The sequence below is a fragment of the Primulina eburnea genome, chromosome 15 (assembly GCF_022965805.1).
Source record: "Primulina eburnea isolate SZY01 chromosome 15, ASM2296580v1, whole genome shotgun sequence".
NCBI lineage: Eukaryota > Viridiplantae > Streptophyta > Magnoliopsida > Lamiales > Gesneriaceae > Primulina > Primulina eburnea.
Genome location: NC_133115.1, coordinates 36,225,069 through 36,251,254, shown reverse-complemented (window position 1 = coordinate 36,251,254; position 26,186 = coordinate 36,225,069). Strand labels below are relative to the sequence as shown.

The 26,186-nt window shown below is 34.0% G+C and overlaps 3 protein-coding genes and 1 long non-coding RNA gene across 6 annotated transcripts; 3 read left to right on the top strand and 1 right to left on the bottom strand.

Moving 5' to 3' along the window:
- Positions 1–4,998: 4,998 nt before the first annotated feature.
- Positions 4,999–6,533, bottom strand: LOC140814998 (putative pectate lyase 2). Its single transcript, XM_073174093.1, has 4 exons — positions 5,847–6,533; positions 5,638–5,741; positions 5,312–5,450; positions 4,999–5,217 (listed from the first exon to the last, which is right to left on the bottom strand). Exons 1-4 carry the CDS (start codon positions 6,531–6,533, stop codon positions 4,999–5,001), a joined length of 1,149 nt encoding a protein of 382 aa, XP_073030194.1.
- A 4,005-nt stretch (positions 6,534–10,538) lies between these two features.
- On the top strand, positions 10,539–12,259 carry LOC140814652 (uncharacterized). Of its 2 annotated transcripts, none has more exons than XR_012114136.1 (3): positions 10,539–10,877; positions 11,187–11,260; positions 11,733–12,259. It is a non-coding gene; the product is annotated as an uncharacterized lncRNA (long non-coding RNA). The 2 variants fall into 2 exon arrangements; XR_012114137.1 differs by having other exon boundaries at positions 11,187–11,253; positions 11,733–12,097.
- An 828-nt stretch (positions 12,260–13,087) lies between these two features.
- Positions 13,088–19,517, top strand: LOC140813596 (protein STRUBBELIG-RECEPTOR FAMILY 8-like). Its single transcript, XM_073172175.1, has 16 exons — positions 13,088–13,470; positions 14,384–14,516; positions 14,624–14,695; positions 14,781–14,846; positions 14,941–15,012; positions 15,112–15,183; positions 15,861–15,932; positions 16,059–16,124; positions 16,234–16,299; positions 16,398–16,708; positions 17,075–17,331; positions 17,663–17,934; positions 18,031–18,166; positions 18,432–18,574; positions 18,686–18,842; positions 19,043–19,517. The coding sequence occupies exons 1-16, from the start codon at positions 13,359–13,361 to the stop codon at positions 19,190–19,192; spliced, it is 2,157 nt and encodes a 718-aa protein (XP_073028276.1). The 5' UTR covers positions 13,088–13,358; the 3' UTR covers positions 19,193–19,517.
- Positions 19,518–20,787: 1,270 nt separating this feature from the next.
- LOC140814017 (O-fucosyltransferase 15) lies at positions 20,788–24,972 on the top strand. Of its 2 annotated transcripts, none has more exons than XM_073172864.1 (10): positions 20,788–21,329; positions 21,802–21,891; positions 22,004–22,103; positions 22,180–22,241; positions 22,361–22,449; positions 22,594–22,714; positions 23,276–23,419; positions 23,563–23,897; positions 24,145–24,385; positions 24,558–24,972. In XM_073172864.1, exons 1-10 carry the CDS (start codon positions 20,892–20,894, stop codon positions 24,864–24,866), a joined length of 1,929 nt encoding a protein of 642 aa, XP_073028965.1. In that variant the 5' UTR covers positions 20,788–20,891; the 3' UTR covers positions 24,867–24,972. The 2 variants fall into 2 exon arrangements, with proteins under 2 accessions (XP_073028965.1, XP_073028966.1); XM_073172865.1 differs by having other exon boundaries at positions 20,789–21,329; positions 22,010–22,103.
- The last annotated feature ends 1,214 nt before the right edge of the window (positions 24,973–26,186 follow it).

Below are 26,186 nucleotides of genomic sequence, written 5' to 3'. Positions count from 1 at the left end.
AAAAATTAGAAGATTAGTCGGAATATGTCATTTGGAGGTGAAAGCAGAGGATAGTCCTATGTTTTATTCTATATACTAGAGTAAATCTTTTTAAAATTTTGCTACACAAAAAATAAAAAATAATTTTGCTTATTTATAAATTATTCTAATATTCATATTCCTTCTATATTACATGCGTTAATTCTTAGCTTTACTTTTTTGAAGCTGTGAAATAATTTTATTTTGAACTTATATATAAAACAACAAATTTATGGGCGATTAACAAAAATAAAAGTCCGAGCGAATATTTATAGTTTTTTTTTAAATTTAGTTATTTATACTAAAAATATTGTTATTCAAGATGATTATGAATCGGGTCAACTCAGATCTCACGATTATCGATAAGAGACTCTCAAAAGTCAAAAGATACTTATTTTTTAAAATATTATTATTAATTTTTTTTTTTTTTTTTTTTTTGTCAAGGGAATCAATGGAGAAGTTCTCAAGTCTCCCTAAAGTTTCGACGCAATATCTCTAATTTCAAAGACCCTTTAAGACCAGCTCCATATTTGGCCTTTATTTGAACTTTTCATTGTTGGTTGTCTTCTCACTTTCACTTCACCTCGTGTCAGGCAATCAACCTTCAGATTTTACGATTGCGTGAAATCTTTTATTTTAACCGACGAAAACAATTAAATACATGCCGACTCGAACACATATTGAATTTAATTTGTCATAGAATGGTAAATTTTTATCTTTTATATTTCTCTATTTCGCAATTTTGATGGTTTATATTTATTAAAAAATGGTTTGACTAATGAGTAGCATTTCCCCTATTCTATGTTGATTAAGTTAGTCAAACAATGTTAGGCCAGATCTGATCGTCACTTAATCAATAAGGACGAGCTAGGAAAATATAGATAATAAATCCAAATTGTCATTTAAAAAAACCTCAGAAAATAGTGAATAGCAAGTTTATTCTTTAGAAGTGCCACCTTAAAAATTAGTATATCTACAATATTTATTTATATATTGTCATACTGAATAGGTCTCTTGTGAGACAGTCTCACGAATCCCTATCTGTGAGACGGGTCAACTCTACCGATATTCACAATAAAAAGTAATATTCTTAGCATAAAAGGTAATATTTTTAATGGATGACCCAAATAAAAGACCAGTCTCACAAAATAATGCATATGAAACTGTCTCACACAAATTTTTACAAATATACTCTAATGTAGGTGATAACTGTTTTGATACCTACCAAATTAAATGTATGAACGCAGATTCTGGTTAGATCCCATAAAATTATTACTATTATTAAATAAAATTGAGGGAATGAGATTTGAAACTTTGTGGAAGTATTATGAATTACTTGCACACATTGCATCAAAACGCCAACATCGCTTTATGGGAGAAATATTCTTAAATTTAATTTTAATTCATAAATAAGTATTTGAAATACATATGAGAGATGTATTCAATACACAAGGCTCGAGGATCTTTTCTTCCTAGCATAAGCTAAACGTAATCTAAATATACTTTTTATAATTTAAAGAACTCATTTTGTTATCTAAAATGGACTTGGAAGCATGTCCTATTATATATATATGTCTAATTCAAATTAAGAAAACTTCTTAATCCCCATTTTTATTTAAGAATTAGAAAAAAAAAGAATAAATATAGTGCTAATTTGATTGTTCGTCGTCGTAGTAAATAGACGAGAAAATAGAATTTCTTTTTTCATCTTTTAGAAAAAGAAATAGGAGTTAGTTGTGATACGTTCACAAAAAAAAAAATCCTTTTGTAGCCAATAATCTATTAATAAAAATAGAGAAGTTTAATAAAAAAGCAGAAAAAGAAATATAGTAACTTGTTCTCGTGCATCTACCGTTATACACACAATGATCGGCCATACGATTGTTATTCATAACGGTAAGGAACATTTTCCTATTTATATAATAGATCGTATGGTAGGACACAAATTGGGAGAATTTGTATCTTAAATTTCCGAGGACATGCAAAACAATCAACCTATAGATATTGAAAGACCCAACCGATTATTCCAATGTATCATTTCTGGGTCCAATGGAATTCATATGTATGGGAAAAAGCTAGAGAATTTTTCTTTCGATCATATTTCGATTGTTAATACGATATATAAGGACCGTTACTACAAAAAATATTACAATTTTGTAGTGAAATATCGATTGTTTGTTTAATCCTGCGAATTACATGAAAGTAATTAAGATACTCAAAATTCGATTTTTGTTGAAAGCAAGCGAACTATTTGGGGAAGTGATTAGGGAACATAATTATGAATTTCTGAAAGTAATCGATTGTGGTTTAAACTAACATTCAAAGTAATCCATCAGAAAATCAGACTTTTCATAAATATTTGTTATATGAGTACTTCTTCTTGGCTCTTTCTTCTATCTAGGAAAATATTGACTTCGTGGGAAATGAATTGGCTTCAGATTTTGACTAAAAAATAGTGACGAATATAATGGATTTTTAAACTTACTCGGATATGAATTTGAAAAAAAGTAAAATATAATGGAGTAATTTTTTTCTTTCTAAAATTACAAGCAACGATAAATTAGTGCACACAAAAAAATAGTTACAACGAGTTCTATCGTCAAAATTTTAATAATAATAATATTTTATGTTGTAAATTGACATTTTATTTTCGCATATTAAAATAGGATAATACCCAAAATGGTCCTATGAGTTTTCATATTTTGTGTTTTAATCATATAAGTAATTAAATTTGAGTTTGATTTTTTTTTAATGAAGTGACACGTCAACATCTCCGAGTACCAGGTCAGTATTTTCTGAATAATAATTATTTTAAAGATCAGTTTTTAGCTGAATAATTTTTTTTTTTTTTTTTTTATGTTTACCACTCATATCACATACACGTAATTGTCAAATACAAGAAACTGTTTTCATCAAAATGATGCTAAACTAATACATACAAAAACTTCAGTTGTCATTAATTAGTATATTATTTTCTTTGACAAATTTAATTTGTACGTATATTTTTTAAATAGAATTTAATCACTATATCACACAAGTCTTGAACGTTACATTTTCGTTTTCCTTCTTGACTTGATTTATTTATATTATAGACATTAATTTTTTAATATTACAGGTCCTCACACCCTCCAAAAATCAAAATCCCACTCGATATATAAAAAATATTAAATTATATAAAACAAAAAAATTACCCCGATAAATCGCAGTTGACTTCATAAGTTCATATGGAATATAAAGTAGATCAGCTGCTCTCCTTTACCATCATTCTTATACACAGCAACATAAAAAGAAAAGAAGCCCCAATATTTTATTTTTTTGGAAAAACGATTTTTTTATTTGCAGAATCCAATATGTGCAATTTCACCTTGATCGACAATACTTATTCACTTGCATGTGGATCCCAGTCCGTTCTCAGACTTTTCAGCTTCCTATTAAACCCCCATACGATCATCTCCAGAACACCCATTTTCAAGAATCCCCGCTGTGGGAGCTTGATCTTCAGGTATCACGGTTTCCAGATTTGGCATTTGCAGTAGAAACGAAAGAGAACCAGTTGTGGAGAATGATCAATTGTGCTCAATCTGCGTGATGGAATTTGAAAAGGAGGAATTGATAAACGAGTTTAAAAGATGTGTTTTCATGGAGAAATGGCTGGACATATATATGTCAATTCACCTGCACAAACCTGGTGTTGCAGACTCGTTCATCGCCATGCAAAATGTGGCATTCTGCCGTTTGTGTTTTGCCCAATGATCTTGATTGCTTGCGTTTATACATTGAGACCAGAGAAAGTTTTGGTGTTGTTTCGGTGAAACCCTTACTTTCAACGGTCAAGTCAAGGACAGAAGAATATATTATGTTGGATGGGCTAAATTATAAAATTGATAAAATTTAAGACAATATCTTTAAAAAATTCCATACTTAATTCAAGTACGCTTATCAATTGAAATATGTTGATATTAGCATATATAGATCATATTAATTAATAAATGCCTAGATTAATTAATCATAATAATGGAGAATTATTACTGCCATAATTAAATAATAATAATTGAGCATTAGTAGTAACATCAATAATGTGAAGAATTGAGATCTAGGTTATGTATAATAATTTTCAAACTAAAGGTCACGCATGAACTCAATTTTTATATCAATAGCCTTCATCCATTCACTTCTAAATAACCCCAAGTGAGAAACAAATGTATACTTTGTATTGTATACCAAGGCTCGAAGCTGATATATGTCTATCACGATCTTCAAATCAATATTTATACGATAAATATCGTATTTATTACATCTACCGCTAAATACCTAGCAAATGATACAAATAGAGAAAATAATCAAAATAGTCCTCGAAGTTTGTCTAATTTGTTTTTTAGTTTTCTAAGTCTTCAAATATAGGTTTGGTCATCTAAATTATGTTATGTTTTGACTTTCGTTTTTTCGTCAAGAGTGTGATATGTGATAGGTGCTGAAAAATGCTAATATGATACAAGGAAATGTTGACGTGTTCGACGAGATGCCATCATACTCTAATAAGAAAAGACCAGATTCCAAAACACAACAAAACTCACAAAACAAAAGTCCAAATGTGAATGTTTACGTGATCAAAACACAAAATTGACAAATTTAGAGTACTATATTTTAATTATTATCCCTTGAATTATGTAAGCGACTTTTCAAATACCTACTTAATTTAAGTGAGAGTACTTGACTCAAAATCGAAGTAGGGTGTTGCACCCAAAAATAAAAAATATCCAAAAGTGTATAACGAAATCCATATATTAAAACTTGAATAATATATGTTGTCTTGTTTCACATTTGACGTAAGGGGAAACTCGATATTGGAAATGCTGATTAAAAATAAAAAGGATATGATAATCACTTTGATTTAACGTCTGCCTGCACCTCGCACATTAATTGTATGCAGTTAATATGTGGGAGCCCTGCTCAAGTATCTACATTGAAAATAACGTCTGATCAACATGGTTTATAGGCAGTGCAGGTCAATGGGCCTGCATCGGATGTTAGAGCCGGAGCCAATGATCCATCAGCCACTCGAAATGACTGCGCATAGGTGTACCCTGGGGAAATGCTTCCATATCCAGATGGAACAAAGTATGCTCCATTCATAAATTTGTCCTTGGATGATCTCCATTTCCAGTTCGTCCAACCACTCTTCACCTCTCTCTTTGTAACCTGTTTTATGAATTAATATTCGCTAATCAGAACTAATACCCGCGTAACTAAAAGCATATATCAACAATTTTCTGCATATTTTTTAGTTATTTACTAGTTTCTGGTCACGGTTATTAGGCGCCATGTAGTAGTTTCCCTCACTGAAAATGGTTGGATTCGCGCTTCCCCCGATGACATACATCTTCCATTGATCATATCTATTGTTAGCCACATGTGCGTAACCTAGCCTAACCCTGCACATGCATTTGCATGAAAGTAATTTGTTACATTCATGCACACAAAGATCATAATTTACAAATAAATACAAACAAATAATTTTTTTTATTGATTGAAATATATATATATATATATATATATATATATATATATATATATATATATATTATATATATATAGACACACACACACATTCATACATACCTTGGCATTCTTTGAACTAAACCCGGGCCAAAATGGTTAAATGCTACTGTCACTTTCATTGCTTTGTCTTCTACGTTTTTATCGTCGTGTCCAAATAACATAACCTGCCAAGATAGAACAAATATCAATCCCAATTCAAATTGATTATGATTTATTTTACGCCTAACGTACACATGATTTCACAAGAAAATATTCTGTTAAATACTTACTTTGTCGTGGTTAGTGAAGAAGTTGTTAGAAATAGTGATTCCAGTCGAGGCATGAATTACATCAATTAATCCATCATAACAGTGAGCAAGATAACAATGATCGATCCAAACATCAGTTGAATCAAATATGTCGATCCCGTCCCCATCAGATCCACGACGACGCCCAGCATGGGTCGGGCTATCACGAACTATACCCGATTTTCCAGGTTTGCAATCATGAATACTGATCCCATGGATGATCACATGGCTAACATGCTGGATAGTGATGCATGGCCCATAAGCAATCTCCACTTTAGCCCCTCTTCCATCTATGGTCTTGTAGCTATTGATCATGAGTTCATTTTTCAGTGTAATAACCATGCTTCTACCAAAAACAATCCACAATGGTTTAGCTTGGATCACACCGTACCGAAGGGTACCCCATTTAGGGTTTCCTGGGTCGTCTGATGGATCTGTAACGACATAAATTGCACCATATTTTCCTCCAATGGCATTTTTACCGAACCCAACTGCGCAATTAGCCAAGGCATGACGATTTGCGGCCCAGTTTGACTTACTCCTCCAGCATGAGTCTATTGGATTTAAGATTTTGGGAGTGTAGTAACTCTTAGCTAGTGATGGAGATAAGTTGACGAAAGCTAGAATGAGGGTAATTAGGGTTATTGGAAGAGAAGTTGGGGCAGCCATATTGGATTTTGCAGTCGAGTTTGGAGGTACGAAATGCGATAAAATGTGTTGACATTTATGTGCATATTTTTGTCTAAAAGGTGGCATCCACGTTGTAATAATAAGTAGGAATTTTTCTTTGATAATTTATAATTTTTGGGTAATTTAAGATGGTGTTTAGCGGATATTAAACGTGATGGCACGAGGGGAGCCATTTTGACTTTCGATCGATCTTTAGAACTGGTCCACAAAAATTAGAGAATATAGTAAATTTTTGACGGCCATACCTATTTTTATTCATTACAATACTTCTTCGGGAAAAATATTCATGTGTTCTGTAGTCACATATTTAATTTTTTTGAATTGGGCTAATTTCATGCATTTTGCAATGTGATATATAACATGTTTGCGATTTCGATTATTCATGTTTTTAAATTTCAGTCTTAGTTTACTATCTTTATCTTTAGAAAATTTAGTTATTTCTCCAATGTAGCGCTGATGTGGTACGAACGTATGTAGTCTCATGCACATAACACTTCCGATGAAAAATAACTTAAATATAAAAAAATCAGAGATATAGAACTGAAACTAAAATTTGATAATATATATGACGAAAATAGTAAAAAAAATGTGTACAACTAAAAATATAATTTTCCCATATAAATTCCTAAAATCTAAATTGAAATTGGAATATAATTTTATTGAAGGTACAAGCCCATTTAAGTCTCAAAATTCCCTAATAACCATATTTTATTTATTTTTGAAAATGAAACGGGGAAAGAATACATTGACCAAATCTTGTTCAGATTAAAAAAATATTTGACATTTTGAACTAGGCGGTTACAAAGGATATCTGGTACAAGGGCACCTACATATTGTCCTCCATTGTCAACTCTATGACCTTAATTTATGGAAATTAAATATAAGGGCTGTAGCCTGCAAAGTATCAATTAATCCATTAATTTCAAAAACCAAATTTGAGGGAAGGTGTAATATATTGTAATCTAGATCAACGTTCTCCATTTGTCTTAGAATAACAATATATATCTCAGCCATTTAACTATTTATTTAAGGCTTAATTAACGAGAGAAAAATGATAGCAATTAACCATTTTATTAATATTTATTATTATTATTATTGAACAACACTGTCAACACCCCAAATCGATTATTAAGCATAGCTACACATCCCATAAACACATTTATTATTCCCTAATCCCTTGCATTTATTTCTGCACTTGCCACAATTTTTCTCATCCAGCAATGGATTTACGCACCACCCGTTGCAGCAAATCTCCATAAACTTGCATCTCTTGCCACACGTTCCGCAATTAAGCCTGTCCATAAGCACATTCACGCACTGTTTCCTGCAGCAGTCTGGGCGTCGACTCCCTTTGCTTGCACACACCCTAGGGTACTTGTCACATGTCATCGTGAAACGGGATGGTTTGCTAAATGTTTTCCGGCTCAGAATATTTAAGTCGTCGTCTGTGTATTTAGGAACATTGTTGTCTGAATCAACATGTAGTTTATCATTATTTATCTGGGGCGAAAACGAAAATGGTGTGGTTGTGTTTGATAGTAGAGCTAGGGTCATTAACATCAAGAGCATAGGCAATCCCATACTACGAACATATATATGTAAGAACTACACACTAGCTTGACAATGTTTTTTTCTTTTTTAAAAAAAAAATGAAATTTATTGCAAGAGGAATGTGAATATTTTCAGATGAAGATTGAGAATGTGGGTTTATTTGAAGTATAGTATTTATAATTGAAAATGTGGAAGCCATTGTAAATTGATCGTCGACTTTTCTAATAGTTCCTCACACGTAAATTCAAGCTGAAGTTAGGCTCTAAAATGCTTCACTGCCAGAAATTAATACACACACGCACACATATAAGTATGTGTATATGTATATATGTATATTTACGAGAATAGAATATGTCTAATTACAAAATTATAATGGAGTATACCTGGTAGATAGAGCACTCACCTCTTTCAACAAAAGTATATATCAAAATTTTGGAATTTTTATTAAATAATTAAGCTTATGTATTCAATTATTATAAACTTTATTTTATTATGTTGCATGTGATTTTGTCCAACGTAACGTAAATATGCTAATTAACGAGCGAAACATATTCTTGAAAAGCCAAAATATTATAGGGAACTTTCCCCCAACCATGCATTATTTGTAATCTAGTTTCATGTCAAAATCAAGTAATCCAGAATTAAAGTCAAGCAAACCAAGTAATTTTGTAAATTTTATACGATTAATCTATCGGGTATGAGTGCACTTAATCCGTTCTTCACTGACTTGTTTGTAAAAAAGAATACGTTATCGTATACGTCTCGATGCTGACCGAATTGCAGTTCATTATAAATTTCAGTCAATATGGCGGTAGGGTAGGTCGATTTCCAAATTAAATAATTTTAATCCATAATTATCGGATAATTGGAATTAATATTTAGAAAATCATGACCATTCATCCATATATATTGTGGTTGAATGAGTGACCATGATTTATCAACTCAGTACACATGTCATGTGTTGGATGGATAAGGATATTATCCATATATATAACATGAACAACACCATATTTTGTCATTTTTCCGACGTGGCTTATATGAAATAAATGCATCGCATGTCATGTAGTTTCATATCAACATTTTCGATAATGAAAAAGAATATAATTGTCAAAATGAGAAGATAGATAATTAAGACTGAAATTTAGTTACATAAAACACTATAATCACAAATAAACAAATATACAGGACCAAAATTAGGCATGTTACCAAACTAGCTTGGAGTGGTTCTGGATCGGATTAAACTGGTTTTTGATTGTCACGGTGATGAAACTGAACCAATCCTATTTTAAATCGGATTGATTCGGTTCTGAATTTTTAGATTGAGAGTGTAAGCCGATTCAAAACAAACATCGAACTAAACTGGATTGAAATCATATTGGAAACCAAATTAGAATCAATTTTGTTTATCAAAAAAACTTTTATGTATCTAAATGAATTATATATATATATATATATATATATATATATATATATATATATATATATATATATATATATATATATATATATATATTCTACGTCAAGTCTTAATTTATTTACTGATTATAGTGGCATGGAACTGTTCTTAGACTAATTACGATACATACTCAAACAGACCATAATAAAACGATTTTGGATTTATTTTGAGGCGATTCAATCTAATTCACTATTGATATTGAATTTGATTCCATCCAAAATTAATTATATTACTTCCGAATTGAACCAGATTGAATTGGGATTGGAACCGCCATACCTACCAAAAATGCAAATTTCCATTAATATTTGACTATTTTCAATGTTACATTAATGATCAGTATGAATGTATGATTATTGACAATTAATCATAAATTTATCAAAGCAATTAGTTTCGTATTTATTATACTTGAGTAATAATAATTATAATTTTGTTTTTAATAACGTAAATACTGTAAAATTTCTTGTTATATTATAGATATTTTCAAATCCCAATTCTGTTCCGAGTGAGTCTCATGTGAGATCGTCTCACGGATCATAATCTGTGAGACGGGTCAACAATACCCATATTCACAATAAAAAGTAATACTCTTAGCATAAAAAGTAATACTTTTTTATGGATGACCCAAATAAGAGATCCGTCTCACAAATAATACCCGTGAGACCGTCTCATATAAGTTTTTGCTTTCTGTTCCTTATTAATTTTTTATAATTACGTTGGTTCATATAAAATGGATGATGCTGCAGATTCTTTGTGATACAATGACATGTGTATAATAAAAGATCGTAAAGCACAATGTATGTGTTTCTTAGGAAAAAAAATTAGTTTTTTTTAAATGAAAGTTATTAATTTTTTAATTAATTTTAAAAATTCTAGAGATGATTTACGAGTTAATTTTGTTTGATAGATTTTCGATCCGACCATTATTAAAAATATAATATATTTTTTATTATAAATATGGATAAAGTGAAGAAAAATGTGGAATAAACCCAAAAATTGATCCACACAAATGCAGAAGAGGGACCGCCGAAACGGGATTCATATACAGTAACACCATTCGAAGCGAGCATTCATCTTCATCTCCAGGATTAGACATGGCTGCGGCTTCCCCTGCTTAATGCGCGGCTGCGGCGGCGCTACGATCCGTCCTCCAGCGGGTTAACAACGCCGCCGATCTTTCCGGCCGTTCATCCGATCGTATTCGAGTTGTGGCCGTGAGCAAGACTAAACCGGTACCACTCATCCGCCAAGTTTATGACGCCGGCCACCGCCACTTTGGCGAAAACTATGTCCAAGAACTCGTAGAGAAAGCTCATGAGGTCTAAAATTGATGTCTTCTTCTCTGTGATGCAGAATAGTAGCTCCATGTGAAATTTATTAATTAGTTATTTACAGTCTTTTTTTCCTGTTACTGTTGATTGTTTTGGGCAGAAGGTAGCATGTTTTTGTTACTCATTAATTGTTGTCTGGGCGAAAAGGCATCATTTTTGCCATTATGAACGTCTAGCATCCGGTGTTAGATTCTAGGTTTCTTTTGTTTTGTCAATTGGTTAACAGTTTAGTATGTATAGCTGTTATGAAACCATGCATAATCTTTCTTCTTCTTCTTCTTTTTTTTTAAATTGCAGCTTCCTGATGATATAGAGTGGCATTTCATTGGGAATTTGCAGATCAATAAACTGCAACCACTTCTAAGTTCTAAGTAAGTTCGGAACCATCAACCTCTCTGATCCGAATATGGACTTGGGCCTAAGTCCACTAAAAAACTAGGTCTAGTGAGTAGATTGGCTCAAGTCCGTAATCTTAACATTGATATCCCAGACACCTTATGTGTTGGGCTGTGGGCCAACCGCTTAACTTCAGTTTGGACATAATCCATATGTTCATTCCAGGGTATCGTAGGGAGTTTTAGATGTCCAGATCAACTGATCAATTAAATTATTGGTAATTGTATATATGAACAATCTTCACTCTTGGATTAAAGGATTTGGCATAATATGAAAAGCTACGGCAGAGAAGTGATAAATCACTGATTGAACTGCAGATTACATGTACACTTGGAAATTATTTGTTCTGTTTAGTTTTGTACGTTGATCAACAAATATTTGTGTAATTTAATGCGTTTCTGTCTGTGGTTTAGTATTTTAATATACAACAACGCTTCTGCTTGGCAGATGGTGTTCCAAATCTTTCCATGGTGGAGACTGTAGATGATGAGAAAGGTAAACAAATATTATCTTGTATTTTTTGTACCGAAACAAGAACCTTTTAAATGGCAGGTACCATATAGTTTGAAGTAAAAATTAAGACACAGAATTCTAGAAGAAATGCCACAATTGCACGAGATGGTTTGGTTTGGATCGTTTACGTCCTTGACTACGTCGTAAAATTTTGCTGCTATTATTAATACAATGAAGCCAAATTTACGATGAGGTATTGGCACCATCTATCTTATCTGTCTGTGTACATATCCTAAATGTAATCAGTGTCGGATAAAATAAATCAAACAATTTGGTGTCATGAGGTATTAATGAATTAATAGTACTTATATGTGGGCCAATCAAGAAAGAAAAAGAATCGAGTCTGAGCTGGCATTCAGAACAAACGTACCGAGCAGGCGGGGTGGGAAGGAAACATGAAAGACCCAAATTAATGACGAGAGAAGACTGCGAGCGTAGTAATAATTGAAATAACCAGTGCATGCATGTGTGGACAATGATATAGCTTAACACCTGCTACCATTGGAAAACGCGTAGATATTCCACCAAATAAATCATAAATTCAAGTAAGTGATACATTGACGTTAATATTTTGTGTTAATAGTACAAAAGTTGGGATGAAGCAAAGTGAGAATCTTTCCGAAACTTTCATTTCACACAAATCTATCCTCTTATTCTTGAATGATGAATTATCCTACATTTTGACAGGATATTTATGTTTGACGCCATTCATTTTATGAATTCGATATGAAATATAACAATGGCAATTTTTTATCAGTTGACTTTTCGAACTAAAAAAGAATGAGTCAAAGACTACAAAATTTCATATGCTTTCGTCCCGTTTGAAATTTTTTGTTTTCCCACTAACAAAAGGGCATCAGAGAGGAAACACATTCAAAATCAAGAGTCTTAGGCTTCATTTGGGAGCGTTAAGAAAGAAGGAAAAGAAAGGAAATGGAGAGAAATTTCTCCTTCAAACCCAAAACGTTTTCCTCCCAAAAATGAGATTAACACAAAAAAAATTGTTAAATTATTTCTTCTCTTTCCTTTCTCCGACTCTCAAACACAAAAATACATGACCAGGTAAGGAGAATCTAGTCATTTAAACATTCTCAACCTGCTTCCCATTCACTCTCAGTGTCGAATCTGCCCCATTCCAAGTAACAATCAACCCAACGTCGGCAGGCAGCTGATGGCACTATCGACAATAAACTATATTCGTGAGGACATTTTCGGCAGTTTATAAATTCACATCCCTAGATCTGTGGATGCGAACTCGTGAGTCTTATCATTTGGAAAATCTCCCGTGTTTCCAATTTTGACCCTGAATCACTTTATTTATTAATCAATCAATTGTTTCTCTTTTAAAAAAGGAATCATACCTTACGTTTTCTGCGTGTCTTCATGACTGGAGCTGTGAATCTCAGATGAGTGCAGCTAACGATGGTAAGACCTACCACAGGTGATTGCACCGCCACATCCTCCGGCGTTTTTCTGTCCTGCTCTCCGCCATTGGCTGCTTAGTTCTATTGTCAAATGCACGCTCACAAACAACTGTGACGCAGTGTATATTCTCTGGTAATGGATAAAGCGGTGGCCAGCTCTTCTGTATTCCTCACTCGCCTTCTAGTCATCTGGGCGGTGATCTTCAGCTCTTGTGTTCCCGTTGATGCTATTACTGATCCTAATGATGGTGAACCTTTAAGATGTTTTCCGTTTCTTGCACACCCAGATATTTTTCTGCTCGTAGGGGAACTTTCTTGGTGATCTTCGAGAGTTAATGTAAAATGTGATGGAAAAATGATGGGTAACCTTATTTATTAGTTATTATTTTGCATGGTCACTTAGAAACCTGAGGTTTTTCACTTTTTGTATGACGGACTATAGGGGCTGTGTTGATGGAATATTTTTTTTAAGTATCCTCATATAGTCATATTATATATTTAGAAAAAAAGATGTAATCTTTCGGACGTTTTCAAATGATCTCAGAATTCCAAGAAAATTAAAGATCAAATAATTTATTGATATCGGAGGTCCTAATTCTGTAGGACTTTGACGTGTGGACGGATAATCTATTGAAAATGTTTGTTTTTCTGTGTAATTTGTTCGTGTTGAATTTAGTATCCAAATTGAGTTTTAATCAGCCCTGAGATTGGTTGGAAGAAATCTTTATCTTTCAATTTTACATTTTAAAATCATTAACGATTTTCGTATCCTGTGGACAAAAGGAATTTGACTCGTCAGTGTCTATTATGTAGTAGTTTCAGGTTTCTAGTTTGGTATAGCTGGATCAGTGAGTTTCTGCTTGTGCGTCCTACTCAATGAGTGTTTGGAAAACAGAAAGAACAGATTTTTTTTTTTGCTTCCTTTTTCTGTTTTGACGTTAAAAAATGGTTAAACATTTGGATCACTGTTTGAAAAACAGTCTTGATTTATTCGTATCATACAAATGGGGCCGGTTATGTTTTTTGTGTAATCATCATGTGTGTTACCTTTGTATACACAACCATGAAAGTATAATTCCAGTTATGGATTGGTTGGCCTTGATTATGTTCAACTAACGTGGGTTGAACTTGACGGACCTGGTCTGTCACGCCTCTATGCAGTTCAAGGGCTTCAAGTTTTGTACACTTCATTGAATAGTCCTTGGCAGCTAACAGGATGGAGATCTAGTGGTGGTGATCCCTGTGGAGAGTTGTGGAATGGAGTTATCTGCCTAGGTTCTTCTGTAGTGTCTTTGTGAGTTTCAATGTTCCGAATTTACCGTATCTCTGGTATAACATGTCTTTTGAGATTAATCTGCTTGAATAATAGGATTGATGACATACTTTTCTTCGTTGGAACAGGCATATGTCTGGGTTGGGACTGAGCGGAACAATGGGATACTTGCTCAACAACCTTGTGTCACTAAAGACATTGTATGAGAGATCTCTTTTCTTATATGAATAAAGTATTACGATGATGCTCTCCACCTCTTGCCAACCTTTCGCTCTTTTGTTGCAGTGATTTGAGTAGCAACAATATCCATGATTCTATTCCGTATCAGTTACCACCAAACCTGACAAGCCTGTAATTTTGATATCTTATTGGGCTCAACTTTTTGTAATCTCTGATACGTGATTTCCATCGTCTGTTTTCTAATGCTTGTTCTATCTTGTTGCAGAAACATTGCAAACAACAACATAAGCGGGAATCTTCCTTACTCGCTTTCTAGTATGACCTCACTTAGTTACCTGTAAGTGGCATAGTTTTTCTGACTCATATTTGGCATTTCTTATAGTGTGATCCATGTCTCTGGGTTTTTAACGCCTAATGCCTGTTATTTATGGTATAGGAATGTCAGCAGAAACATTTTGTCTCAGGGAGTTGGAGATATGTTTGACAATCATTCAGCACTAGCAACCTTGTCAGTCAGTTCTTATATCTCTGAATACCAATTCGTCAATGTTGGCCATACTTGAATCTCCATATATTCCTTTTTGTTCATTTGAAATTTTACTCGCTAATTATTCAAAATATTCTCGTATAAATGTAAGTCTTCTTTGAGTTTGTCCCTTCTCCTGTCTTATACTTTAGTTCTCTTTTCATGCTTATAATTGTGGCCTTTTTCCTCTATTCAATCTAAAATTGATGGTTTTCTACTTTACACTAAGGTAATTTGAGAAATAAGAACAGGAAATAATAGGAACTACTGGACTAGTTTTATAAGCTTTGAGTTAAATTGATCGTGAGAATCCGAAATACAGAAAATCTTCTAGTTTTAGTTGTTTCTGAGCTCTAAAAGTACTTGTGTTATTTTTTTAACTTATGTTGTAAGGTTATTATCTTTGTAAATATTTGATTTACCAATTATTGCACCCTTGATTGACGATAGAGTTCTCTCCTTGGAAGTTCTGGTTCTTTTTCACAAACAGACGTGCTCTTTACAATCATTGTTAAAACAAATTTGTTATAACTAGAAGCAGAACAAACATTTTCTGAATAAAAAGTATCATGTCCATCCATGTTCGTTGCTGGACTATCACTATCTGTTTCAGGATCTGTTCATCTTAGAAGTATATAATTAATACGATGCACTTTCAGGGATATTTCATTCAATAATTTTACTGGAGATCTCCCACCTTCCTTTAGTACTCTAACCAATCTTTCAACTCTGTGAGTATGGCAATTATTACCTCTTTTAAGTTTTTTCCCTGTTTTGTTGTTCTCATTTATTTTTCATTTTTTTTGCTTCTCTATGTTTGTGTCGATGTTAATATCTTAATATTATTACTTTCACAGCCGAGTGCAGAATAATAAACTTACTGGTTCTCTAAATGTTCTCGTCGGTTTGCCTTTAATCGATTTGTAAGTGTTGCAATCCCCACATCAAGTATCATCTCATTTACTTAATCCAAGGAAAAATAAGATGAACTTGATGGATTTGATAAGTTGGTCAATATACTGATATCTGCAGAAATGTTGCTAACAACAATTTTAGTGGCTGGATACCCCAGAAACTAAACTCGGTCACCAGTTTTGTGTGAGTAGTGCAGTCATTTTAGATGTGAACTAATCAGATAATATGAATAATGCTCTTGCTTTAGGAAAATTTATGATCTAATCATTGTCACGTCTCAGATATGATGGAAATGTGTTTGCTAATGGTCCTGCTCCTCCTCCTCCACCATATACCCCACCTCCTCCAGGTCAATCTGGCGGGAGCAGTCGCGATCCTCAAAGTGGTCATACACCTCGATCTAATGTCCCAAATGCTGGCAATGGAAATAAGAAGAATGGGTTGACAACAGGGAGCATATTGGGGTTAGTTCTAGGATCTTTGTCTGCAACAATTTTGTTGCTTCTTGCACTAGTTTTTTGCCTTCGAAGGAGATCCAAGAAAGAAATTGCTGCACGAACCTCAGTCGAAAGCCTTCCTGACAATGATAAAGGTAGCACCTCTTCTCTGTGCGATTAGTTGTATAAAATTGTTTCATTTGTTAATATGGATTCGATTACAAGGTGTTTCCCCTCTTTTACGTAACACGTGCACTCAAAACCACCTAATGAAACTATGACGTCCATGTATAAAACTGCTTCTGACATCGTGCACTAATTTCTCTGCTCTTTTGGCATATGAAAGAATTATTTCTTATAACTAGTTTTAAATAAAAATGTGAAGTGCATAGAACTATTGTATACTTTAATACATATAAATTTGATAGATTTTATCAACAAGTGTAGACATGATACCTGTTTATTGCCTGTTTGTATATACTTGTTTTATCATTTCGTCTTGCACTCTTTTTGGTCCCTAGTGAACACAGAGATGCAAGAGCACCGGGAGAAGACAACAGCCACTGTATCTGATCTAAAGCCCACAGCAGTGGAAAACATGGCTGTCAGACAAATACAGGGAAAAAATGGATCTGTCAAAAGAGTGAAGTCTCCAATAACCGCCACTTCTTTTACAGTGGCCACTCTTCAAACTGCAACTAATAGCTTTAGTCAGGAAAATCTGATTGGTGAAGGTTCTCTTGGTCGTGTCTATAGGGCAGAGCTTCCCAATGGGAAGGTAATTTCCTTTGTTCTTGGGAAGAACATTTACAATAATTTACATGTGAGTTTGCCTAATAATTTGAAACAATTAGAGCAAGGCAATTTGATGGATATGTTCTGCCTTCCTTTTCCATTTAGGTCTAAAATTTCAGTGAAATAAACTGCATTTTTCGGTTTTAACTGACAACATGCATGAAAGCGATGATCAACTTTACATTTTTTATCCCCTGATGCTATTGATTCTAAATGATATGGACATTTTAACATTGTGGCGTATGTATGTGTGCCAGTGACTTGAAGATTCTCGTTCTTGGATATTACATATGTTTTACATGTTCTTTTTCCAGATTATGGCCATAAAAAAGATAGACAGTGCAGCATTGTCCCTGCATGAGGAAGATAATTTTCTTGAAGCCGTTACTAATATGTCACGTCTGAGACATCCAAATATTGTTGCACTGGCAGGATACTGTGCAGAGCATGGTCAACGTCTTCTGGTTCATGATTATATTGGACATGCTAACTTGCATGATACACTGCACTATGCTGATGAGAGGAGCAAAATGCTGACATGGAATGCACGGGTTAGAGTAGCACTTGGCACTGCTCGGGCTTTGGAGTATGTTGTACATGGAAAGAACTTTGAACACACTCATGCACACACATGTTCTCCTTCCTTCTGGCTTGAATCTTAAAGTTCAGCTTTCTTTGGTAGGTACTTGCACGAAGTATGTTTGCCTTCCCTTGTACATAGAAACTTGAAGTCCGCAAATATTTTACTTGATGATGAGTTAAATCCCCACCTTTCAGATTGTGGATTAGCTTCTCTAACACCGAACACAGAACGACAGGTAAAACAATGTTGTAAATTTGGACATCAAGTTGGCCGCTGCTCCCTATTTATTTAGTTGCACTCTTGTGGGATGTATGTTGGTATATAGAGTCTTGCTTTGTAGAACTTAGAGGTCAAAATCACTTGCATGGTGGACTAGAAAAGGCGTGTGTTGTTTGATTAGGTCTCTCGCTCATTGATTTCTCTTACATCTTTGAAATTATTGAATGGCCGAGCAAAAAAAGGAATATGATATAACATTTCCTCCCAACATTGATGGACAGGTTTCTTCAACACAAATGATTGGTTCGTTTGGATACAGTGCACCTGAGTTTGCCTTATCTGGGATATACACTGTAAAAAGCGATGTATACAGTTTTGGTGTTGTTATGTTGGAGCTTCTGACTGGCCGGAAACCGCTTGATAGGTAAAACCAGATCTTACATGATATGATTATCATAACTGTGATTTTAAAATATTCCAGCAGAGCATCAACTTTTGTTTTTCCATGATCCTTCAAATTCATCCCCATTTTCAGTTCAAGAGTGAGATCAGAACAGTCACTTGTGAGATGGGCCACTCCTCAACTCCACGATATCGATACTCTAGCAAAGATGGTTGACCCTATCTTAAATGGAATGTATCCGGCAAAGTCTTTGAGCCGTTTTGCAGATATCATTGCCCTCTGTGTTCAGGTAAAGCCCTGCACTAGTATTATGTGATGTTTAAGCAGCTTCACTAGCAATTGAGAAGCAGTTCATGAGTTTGAGATGCTCTCTCATCTAGTATGCTAGTCTTTTGGATTCGTCTTTTGCTCTTAGACTCGTGCTTGTCACAGTGGGCCACTGTGTTATGCAGAATTTGAAATTGAAACTAAATAATAAATCCAATGCAGCCTGAGCCTGAATTTCGACCTCCCATGTCTGAAGTCGTGCAAGCCCTGGTTCGGTTGATGCAAAGGGCAGTGATTGTCAAGAGACAACCCAGTGAGGATTCAGGTTTTGCATTCAAGAATCCAGATCATGAAGCAGTTGACTTGCTGTAGCATGTATCCAAAATCCTTTGCAGTTTTTTGAAAATTATGCGGAGTTCCACAGGCCATAAAGAAGAAGGAAAACAAAATCAGTGAAAGGAAGAACATATGAACAAGAGCTGCCAAGAAATGTAATCGTGTTGCATACTGTGAGAAAATTCTCTCACTTTTGCCAGCGTTGGAGATGCATATTATAATATTATATTGGGCAGTTAACAGTTGTCTAGCAAAATAATAATGAGCGTTGGCAGCACGATCTTAAGCATAAAGACCAAGTTAATGAATCGGGCCATGCTGTATAACGTGCGGCACGTTTTATCGAAGTGCTTTGCCACTATTTGACGAGGTTTCCATTGACTATAATTTTTTACTTGGTTCGGACAAATGACTCTGGAAAAATGATAGCGAGTGCTAAAATTTTGCCCCAAAATTGGAAATATAAGTAAAAAATACCCGTTTTTGCACATAACATGTTGGATGGGCCTCACAAACGTTCGTTATTTATGTCTACTTTGTTTTCATTGACTCATGAACATAGGTCTAGTGTTTTCACGGAATGGAGTAATCGAACTCCCATCCAAAATCGTGTGTTATAATATGTCAAATAATGTTTTAAATCTACGTGGCATGTTCAGTTAGTTAGATTATGTTTAAATCCATCTCCCATAATGAGTTAGACTGTAAGATTGTGTTTGATCGGGGGATAAAATAAATTAATGATTAGTAAGTAAATGATAAAGAAAATGATTGTCATAGAAATGTAATATATGTTGTAAATTAATATTATGTTTGGTAAGAATTTAAGTGTAGAATAATTTTGAATTTTTTGATGAAAGAACAAAACTGCTCTTTCTTCTTCTTTTTTTTCTTCTTCTACTCTGGTGGCGGCGACGGTCCGACAACGTCTGTGCGGTAGCAGTCAGCGGCGTCAACGGCTGTCGGCCGACGGCGATGGCGGTATGTCGGCGTCGGCTGGTTCTCGGCAGATGCCGGCGCCGGCGGTCGGCTGTGGTTGTCAGCCGCCGTCGGCTGCGCTTGTGGCGGGAAGTGGTGGTGAGTTTGAATATAGGAGAAGGGTAAAATTGGAAAAATAGGTAGGATTAAGAGTTGGATAAATAATCCTAGTATGTGAGGAGTGATTATTTTAACCCACTTAATATAACCTAATCATTCATAGGTGAGATTGACTTTTTTAAATAATAAACTTACCAAACATGAGATTAGATTGTGGGTTTAAAATATATAAACCCACCTAATCATTCAAACCAAACTAAAAATTATTTTAAACATGTGAATATTTATTAGTATTCACATAATAAAGTTTAAAGTATATATATATATATATATATATATATATATTTATACCTAAATTTAGAATATATATATATCTATTTTCCTAAATTTTTAAATGAAAAAAATGTGTATGAGACGGTCTCACAGGTCGTATTTGTGAGACATATATCTTATTTGGGTAACCCATGAAAAAATATTATTTTTTATGCTAAAAGTATTATTTTTTATTGTGAATATTAGTAGGGTTGACCCGTATCACATATTATGATCCGTGAAGCGATTTAACATGAGACTGGATCTTTCTAAATTTAGGTATGTGCCAGATTCTCGGGTAATTTACAAATTACAGGTCTTTAGAAATCTCAGCAAACGTAATATTTAAAAACAGACTCTCTGCTTAACCTTGTTAGAACGGAACATGTCCAACTCCAATCTCTCCGACATCACCGCAACTAGTGGCAACACATCCAACGAAGAAGATGGCAATGATCCGCCAAGGTCTCGGGTTCATTCCCGGAAGTCAAATAGTCCGGCCCGTCTGAGCGATTCTTCACCCGCCAATTCTTTCCGGTCGTCGCCCCCGACCAGATTCTCGGAATTATCCCTCTCACCCGATTCCTCGACGACGTGGTTTAATGGGTTTCTTAGCGGTGCTGTAATTGATACCAAGAAAATGAACAAAGCCAAGATAAAGGTGTGGTATAGGAAAAAGAGGACGATTGGATTGGCGGTGTTGATTGGTTCTTTTTTCTTGATGAACTGGTGGATGCTTTCTCGGATCCAAGAACATGGTCGAACCCGAGGGGAAATCAAGGTTAAGCTGTTAAAAGTGAATTCTTCCACTGTATCTATCCGGGTATGCTGTTCTTTTTGTCATTAATTCTTTCTTTGTGTTTTCTTGTAAATTCCCGAAATTATTCTTTCCCATATTTTAAAGTTGACTCTTATTAGGGATCTACAGATATAACTGTCGGCCTCTGACCATTTGTGTCCCTGGAGATGGTTTTGTTTAAAGATTTCAACTTGCATTTTGTTGTCACAATTGTTTATACTGGAGATTAAGGAGTTTCACTATGATGGAGTTGTCAAAATTATCAATTGGAACTTCCTTGTTCCTTCTACGAATACTACTTAACAGGATCACTTTGGATACTCATTAGCGAATCATCTCAACAATTTCCTCCTTTAGTTCATCTAATCTAAACTGGGATGGTAATGAGAATGGTTGGCAATCTGAATGGTGAAATGATTAGCACTTTTTTCCCTTATCATGTTCTATTATCTGTTAAATATGATATTATACAAGAAAGTATTTTGTATGGATGTAGGAAGAATTAGAAAAGCTTGGTAGAGGCAGAAAACCACAGAAAACAATATTTGCAAGGCTTTTGTCTAAGGCTGCTCATGCGTTAGCTGAGGTATGTTCATACTTGAGGTGCAACTTTTTTAACCTTGATCTCATGGGATTTTTTGAGTTTGATTATTTTGTTTTCATATGCTCTCTTAAGTTGATTATGTTTTAATACGAAGGAACAGAACAAGCCGGAGCCTAAGGACTTGTGGGTGGAACCTTACATACGTGCTTCTTCCTGGACTCCTTGTTCTCAGACACGAGATTGGAAACCTAGTGGTCAGTCTTCACAGAATCTTGTGCTTGACTAAATTTTTACATAGATATGGTGCCTAATTATGTATTTCAATTTCAGAGGGTAACAATGGTTATATAGTGGTCACTGCAAATGGTGGAATAAATCAGCAGCGAGTCGCTGTATGTGTTTCCCTTTTTAACTTTTGAAGCCATATGCTTCATGTATATTGTTTGTACTTGTTCAAATTTTATGATGAAACCATTTCTATTGCCTAATTAATTCACGTGGTTGGTAACAGGTGTGCAATTCTGTTGCTATTGCTAGGTTACTTAATGCAACACTTGTTCTTCCCATATTTATGTACAGCAGTGTTTGGAGGGATTCCAGGTAGTATTTGGTAGATTTGGTTTTATTTTGGCAAGGATTGTCTGGTGTTCTTTTATTATGAGTGCTTTCAACTCTGTATGTCATTATGAACGAATTTTTCTTAGTTTTTCGACCATAAATTGATCAAAATTTGTAATCTCATAGTCAGTTCGGGGATATATACCAGGAGGAGCATTTCATCAACTACTTGAAGCCTGATATTCGAATTGTCAAGACACTTCCAAAGGAATTGCAGTCATTGGACTTAAATGCAATTGGAAGTGTGGTGAGATTACATTTCAATTTATTGTAGATAATTAATGATTCCAATTAAAATTTATTAAAGAATGTAATCCAAATCAGGGTTGTAAGATAAGTTGCGTTTGCTCACTAGTCTTAGTAGTCAGCTTGAATTTAGCGCAACCAGCAAAGGTTTTATTGAGCACGATCTGTTGAACTAACAAGCTGACTCACAAGCTTTTAGTTAACTTTTAATATTTTAATAACAAATATAAGATTTAATACTTTTTTATTTTAATATAGAACTGTTATTATATAAAAATATTATATTAATGTTTAGATAAAGTTCACAAATACATTTCAAACTCGAGATCGCCAGCCGAATTTATGATATGAACTCACGATTATATTCATGAACAAAATTATAAACTCAATTGAGCTCGTAAGTCTGTTTGTGACCCAAGCTCGCTAGCTTTGATATCAAGCTTGAGCATTTTTTAGTAAGACCTCATGAAAGACAAGCTCAGTTTTTAAGTCTGCAATGAGCTTGACTCATGGGTGCCTCTAATCCAAATATTGTGGTATGATGCGTCAACTTTCATTTCAGGTGACAGACATAGATGTGGTAAAAGAGGCTAAGCCAAGTTTTTATTTGAAAAATATTCTTCCCATTTTACACCGCAACAGAGTCGTTCATTTTGTTGGATTTGGGAACCGATTGGCGTCTGATCCCATACCACGTCAGATACAGGTATATTGATGATAGCTTTTACCTTACTGGTTTATGCCAACCTAGAAATTGTCTCAACTCTATCCTTCCAAATTATAATTTTGCTTCTTCATTCTTGATGCATGTATTTCCACTTTGCTTCCTAATTAAAGAACATCGTCTAGAGACTTCGATGCAGATGCAATTTTCATGCCCTGAGGTTCGTTCCCAAAATACAAGAAGCAGGTGCTCTGCTGATTCAGAGAATGCGTCAAAACGATACCGGCTTGGGACATTTGGACCATTATCTTGTTGGCCCTTTTTCTCTGTCAAAGATGAAGGGGCAAAAAGTTCATGCAGCTAAAACATCTAGGTACTTGGCATTACATCTGAGATTTGAAATTGACATGGTGGCTCATTCTTTGTGTGAATTCGGTGGCGGTGAAGATGAAATGCAAGAATTAGAAGCTTATAGGGACATCCATTTTCCTGCATTGGCGGAACTGATGAAGACTAAAAAGTATGTATTTTCAGTATTGATTTGAGTTTCATTAAACTCGTTCCACATTATCGGGACTAATAAAGTTAGCCACCAACTTCTGGAAAATGCTTTTTCTTGGAGAAGTTATCCAAGCTTGTTTTTTCTTGTGGGTTGAACTAGTGTTTTCTAATATGTATGGTGACTGAGGCTTTTGAAGCGTTAACATTTAGGCTTACGGATGCGTCTTCCATTATCTAATGGTTCTTGGCACAAATTTCTCACGCAGGTTACCCTCCCCTACAGATTTAAGATCGGAAGGACTATGCCCGTTAATGCCGGAGGAGACTGTGCTCATGCTTGCGGCCCTTGGTTTTAACCGAAGGTCCCACATATACCTTGCAGGGGCTCATATTTATGGAGGGAAGTCGAGATTGGCAGCCTTGACTACATTGTTCCCTAATTTAGTAACCAAAGAAAACTTGTTTTCTTCTGCTGAGATCGAACCATTTGCAAATTTTTCATCTCAGGTAAAAATTAGAAATTTACCCTCTACTGTTATTCTACTTCTATCGTATTGTTAAAGATGACCGTGGTACGAGTTTTTCATCCTTATCCATTTGGGTTGTCACATTTCCCTAAGATGGATAATGTTTCTTGAAGTACGGTTTCGTAGTCCCTTACGAGTATAAAATTTCGCAGTTGGCTGCACTTGACTTCATAGTATGCACAGCTTCAGACGTATTTGCCATGACAGACTCTGGAAGTCAGTTTTCTTCTCTAGTAGCCGGGTATCGAATCTATTACGGTGGGGGGAAGATGCCATCAATCAGGCCAAACAAACGGAGGCTTGCTGACATTTTTTTGAAAAACAACACAATAGAGTGGAAGGTATTTGAGACGAGAGTGACGAAGGCCGTGAGGCAAAATAAACGTGTGTTTTCACGGCCTGTCGGAAGAAGTGTATATAGATATCCTCGATGTCGGGATTGTATGTGTTATACCGCTTGAGTTTTGTAGTGTAATCTACAGTTTTGTAACGTTTTGATTGGATTGCTTTGGATATTTTCCAATTTTATTCTTAATCACACGAAAGCAGCATTCTTTCGATTGTTAACAACAATATGAATACTATATGAAAGCATTCTTTTGACACCATTTGCTGTACATGGATAGTATATGGAACTGGTTAACCCTAAGCATGAAATAACTTATACTATCAAAAGTACTCTGTGCTTGTTTGAGGTATGCATGAATTTGCCTCTCTTTTTTTCTTTTTTGCAAATAACTTAAACTTAAAAAGTGACAAATATATATATATATATATATAGATATATATATATATATAGATATATAACTAGAAAAGAGCACCCAAGGGTGACTGACATATAAAAATATGGGTACAAAATATAGGAAATATTTTATAAAGTTTGAAATAACAAAATATTTAAGAGTATTTAATAAACTCACATGAGATAAAATCATCATGATAATAAATCAGATATACTCATTAGAAATATAATTAAGTATATGAATTAATTGTTAATGAGAAAGAACGTGCGCCTGAATTTTGATGTATAATGAATTAAAAACACTGAAAAAATGAAGTGATTAAAATAGATGTGATGTATATATTAATTTCAAAATTATTGAAATAATTACTTGATATAAAAATTATGAGAAAATAAATGAAAATTAGATTAAATAAAAAAAATCTTTCGAGGTAAGGGATATAGATAGGTATTTTTACTTGGGAAGACAAAAAAATATTCAAAATAATATATATACACACAAAATATATGTAACCAACAAAAAATAAATATTTAGTAAAAAAAATATTTTGAATAATGTCAAAATTTTAAAAACCAATTAAACTATTATCATGACTATATTTTAATTAATTTTTCTGTATTTAAAAGTCCATATAACAGTTAAAATTATCCGACAAGAAATAAAAATATTTTTAAAGTAGTTAATAATATCAAATATTAATACGATTAAGAATTGATAGAAAAATGATGAGAGATTTCGAATTTTTCAATTATAATTTAGGATCTATGATTCATGGTTAGGAAAGAAAAAAATTATAATGTAATATTAATTGAGTCATGATGTAAATAAATCTTGGACAGAGTATTTGTCATTTTACTAAAATTATAGCTCAAGGTAATATTGCTTAAATGTTAACTCAAATAACTAAAAATCATATAGTAGCTCAAGTGTCACTTTTTGATTGTTCTAATCAGGAGAGATAATTATTTGGCCCCAACAATTGCACTTTTTGCAATCAATCAGAATCGAACATGTGACATTAGCTCTGATATCAATTGT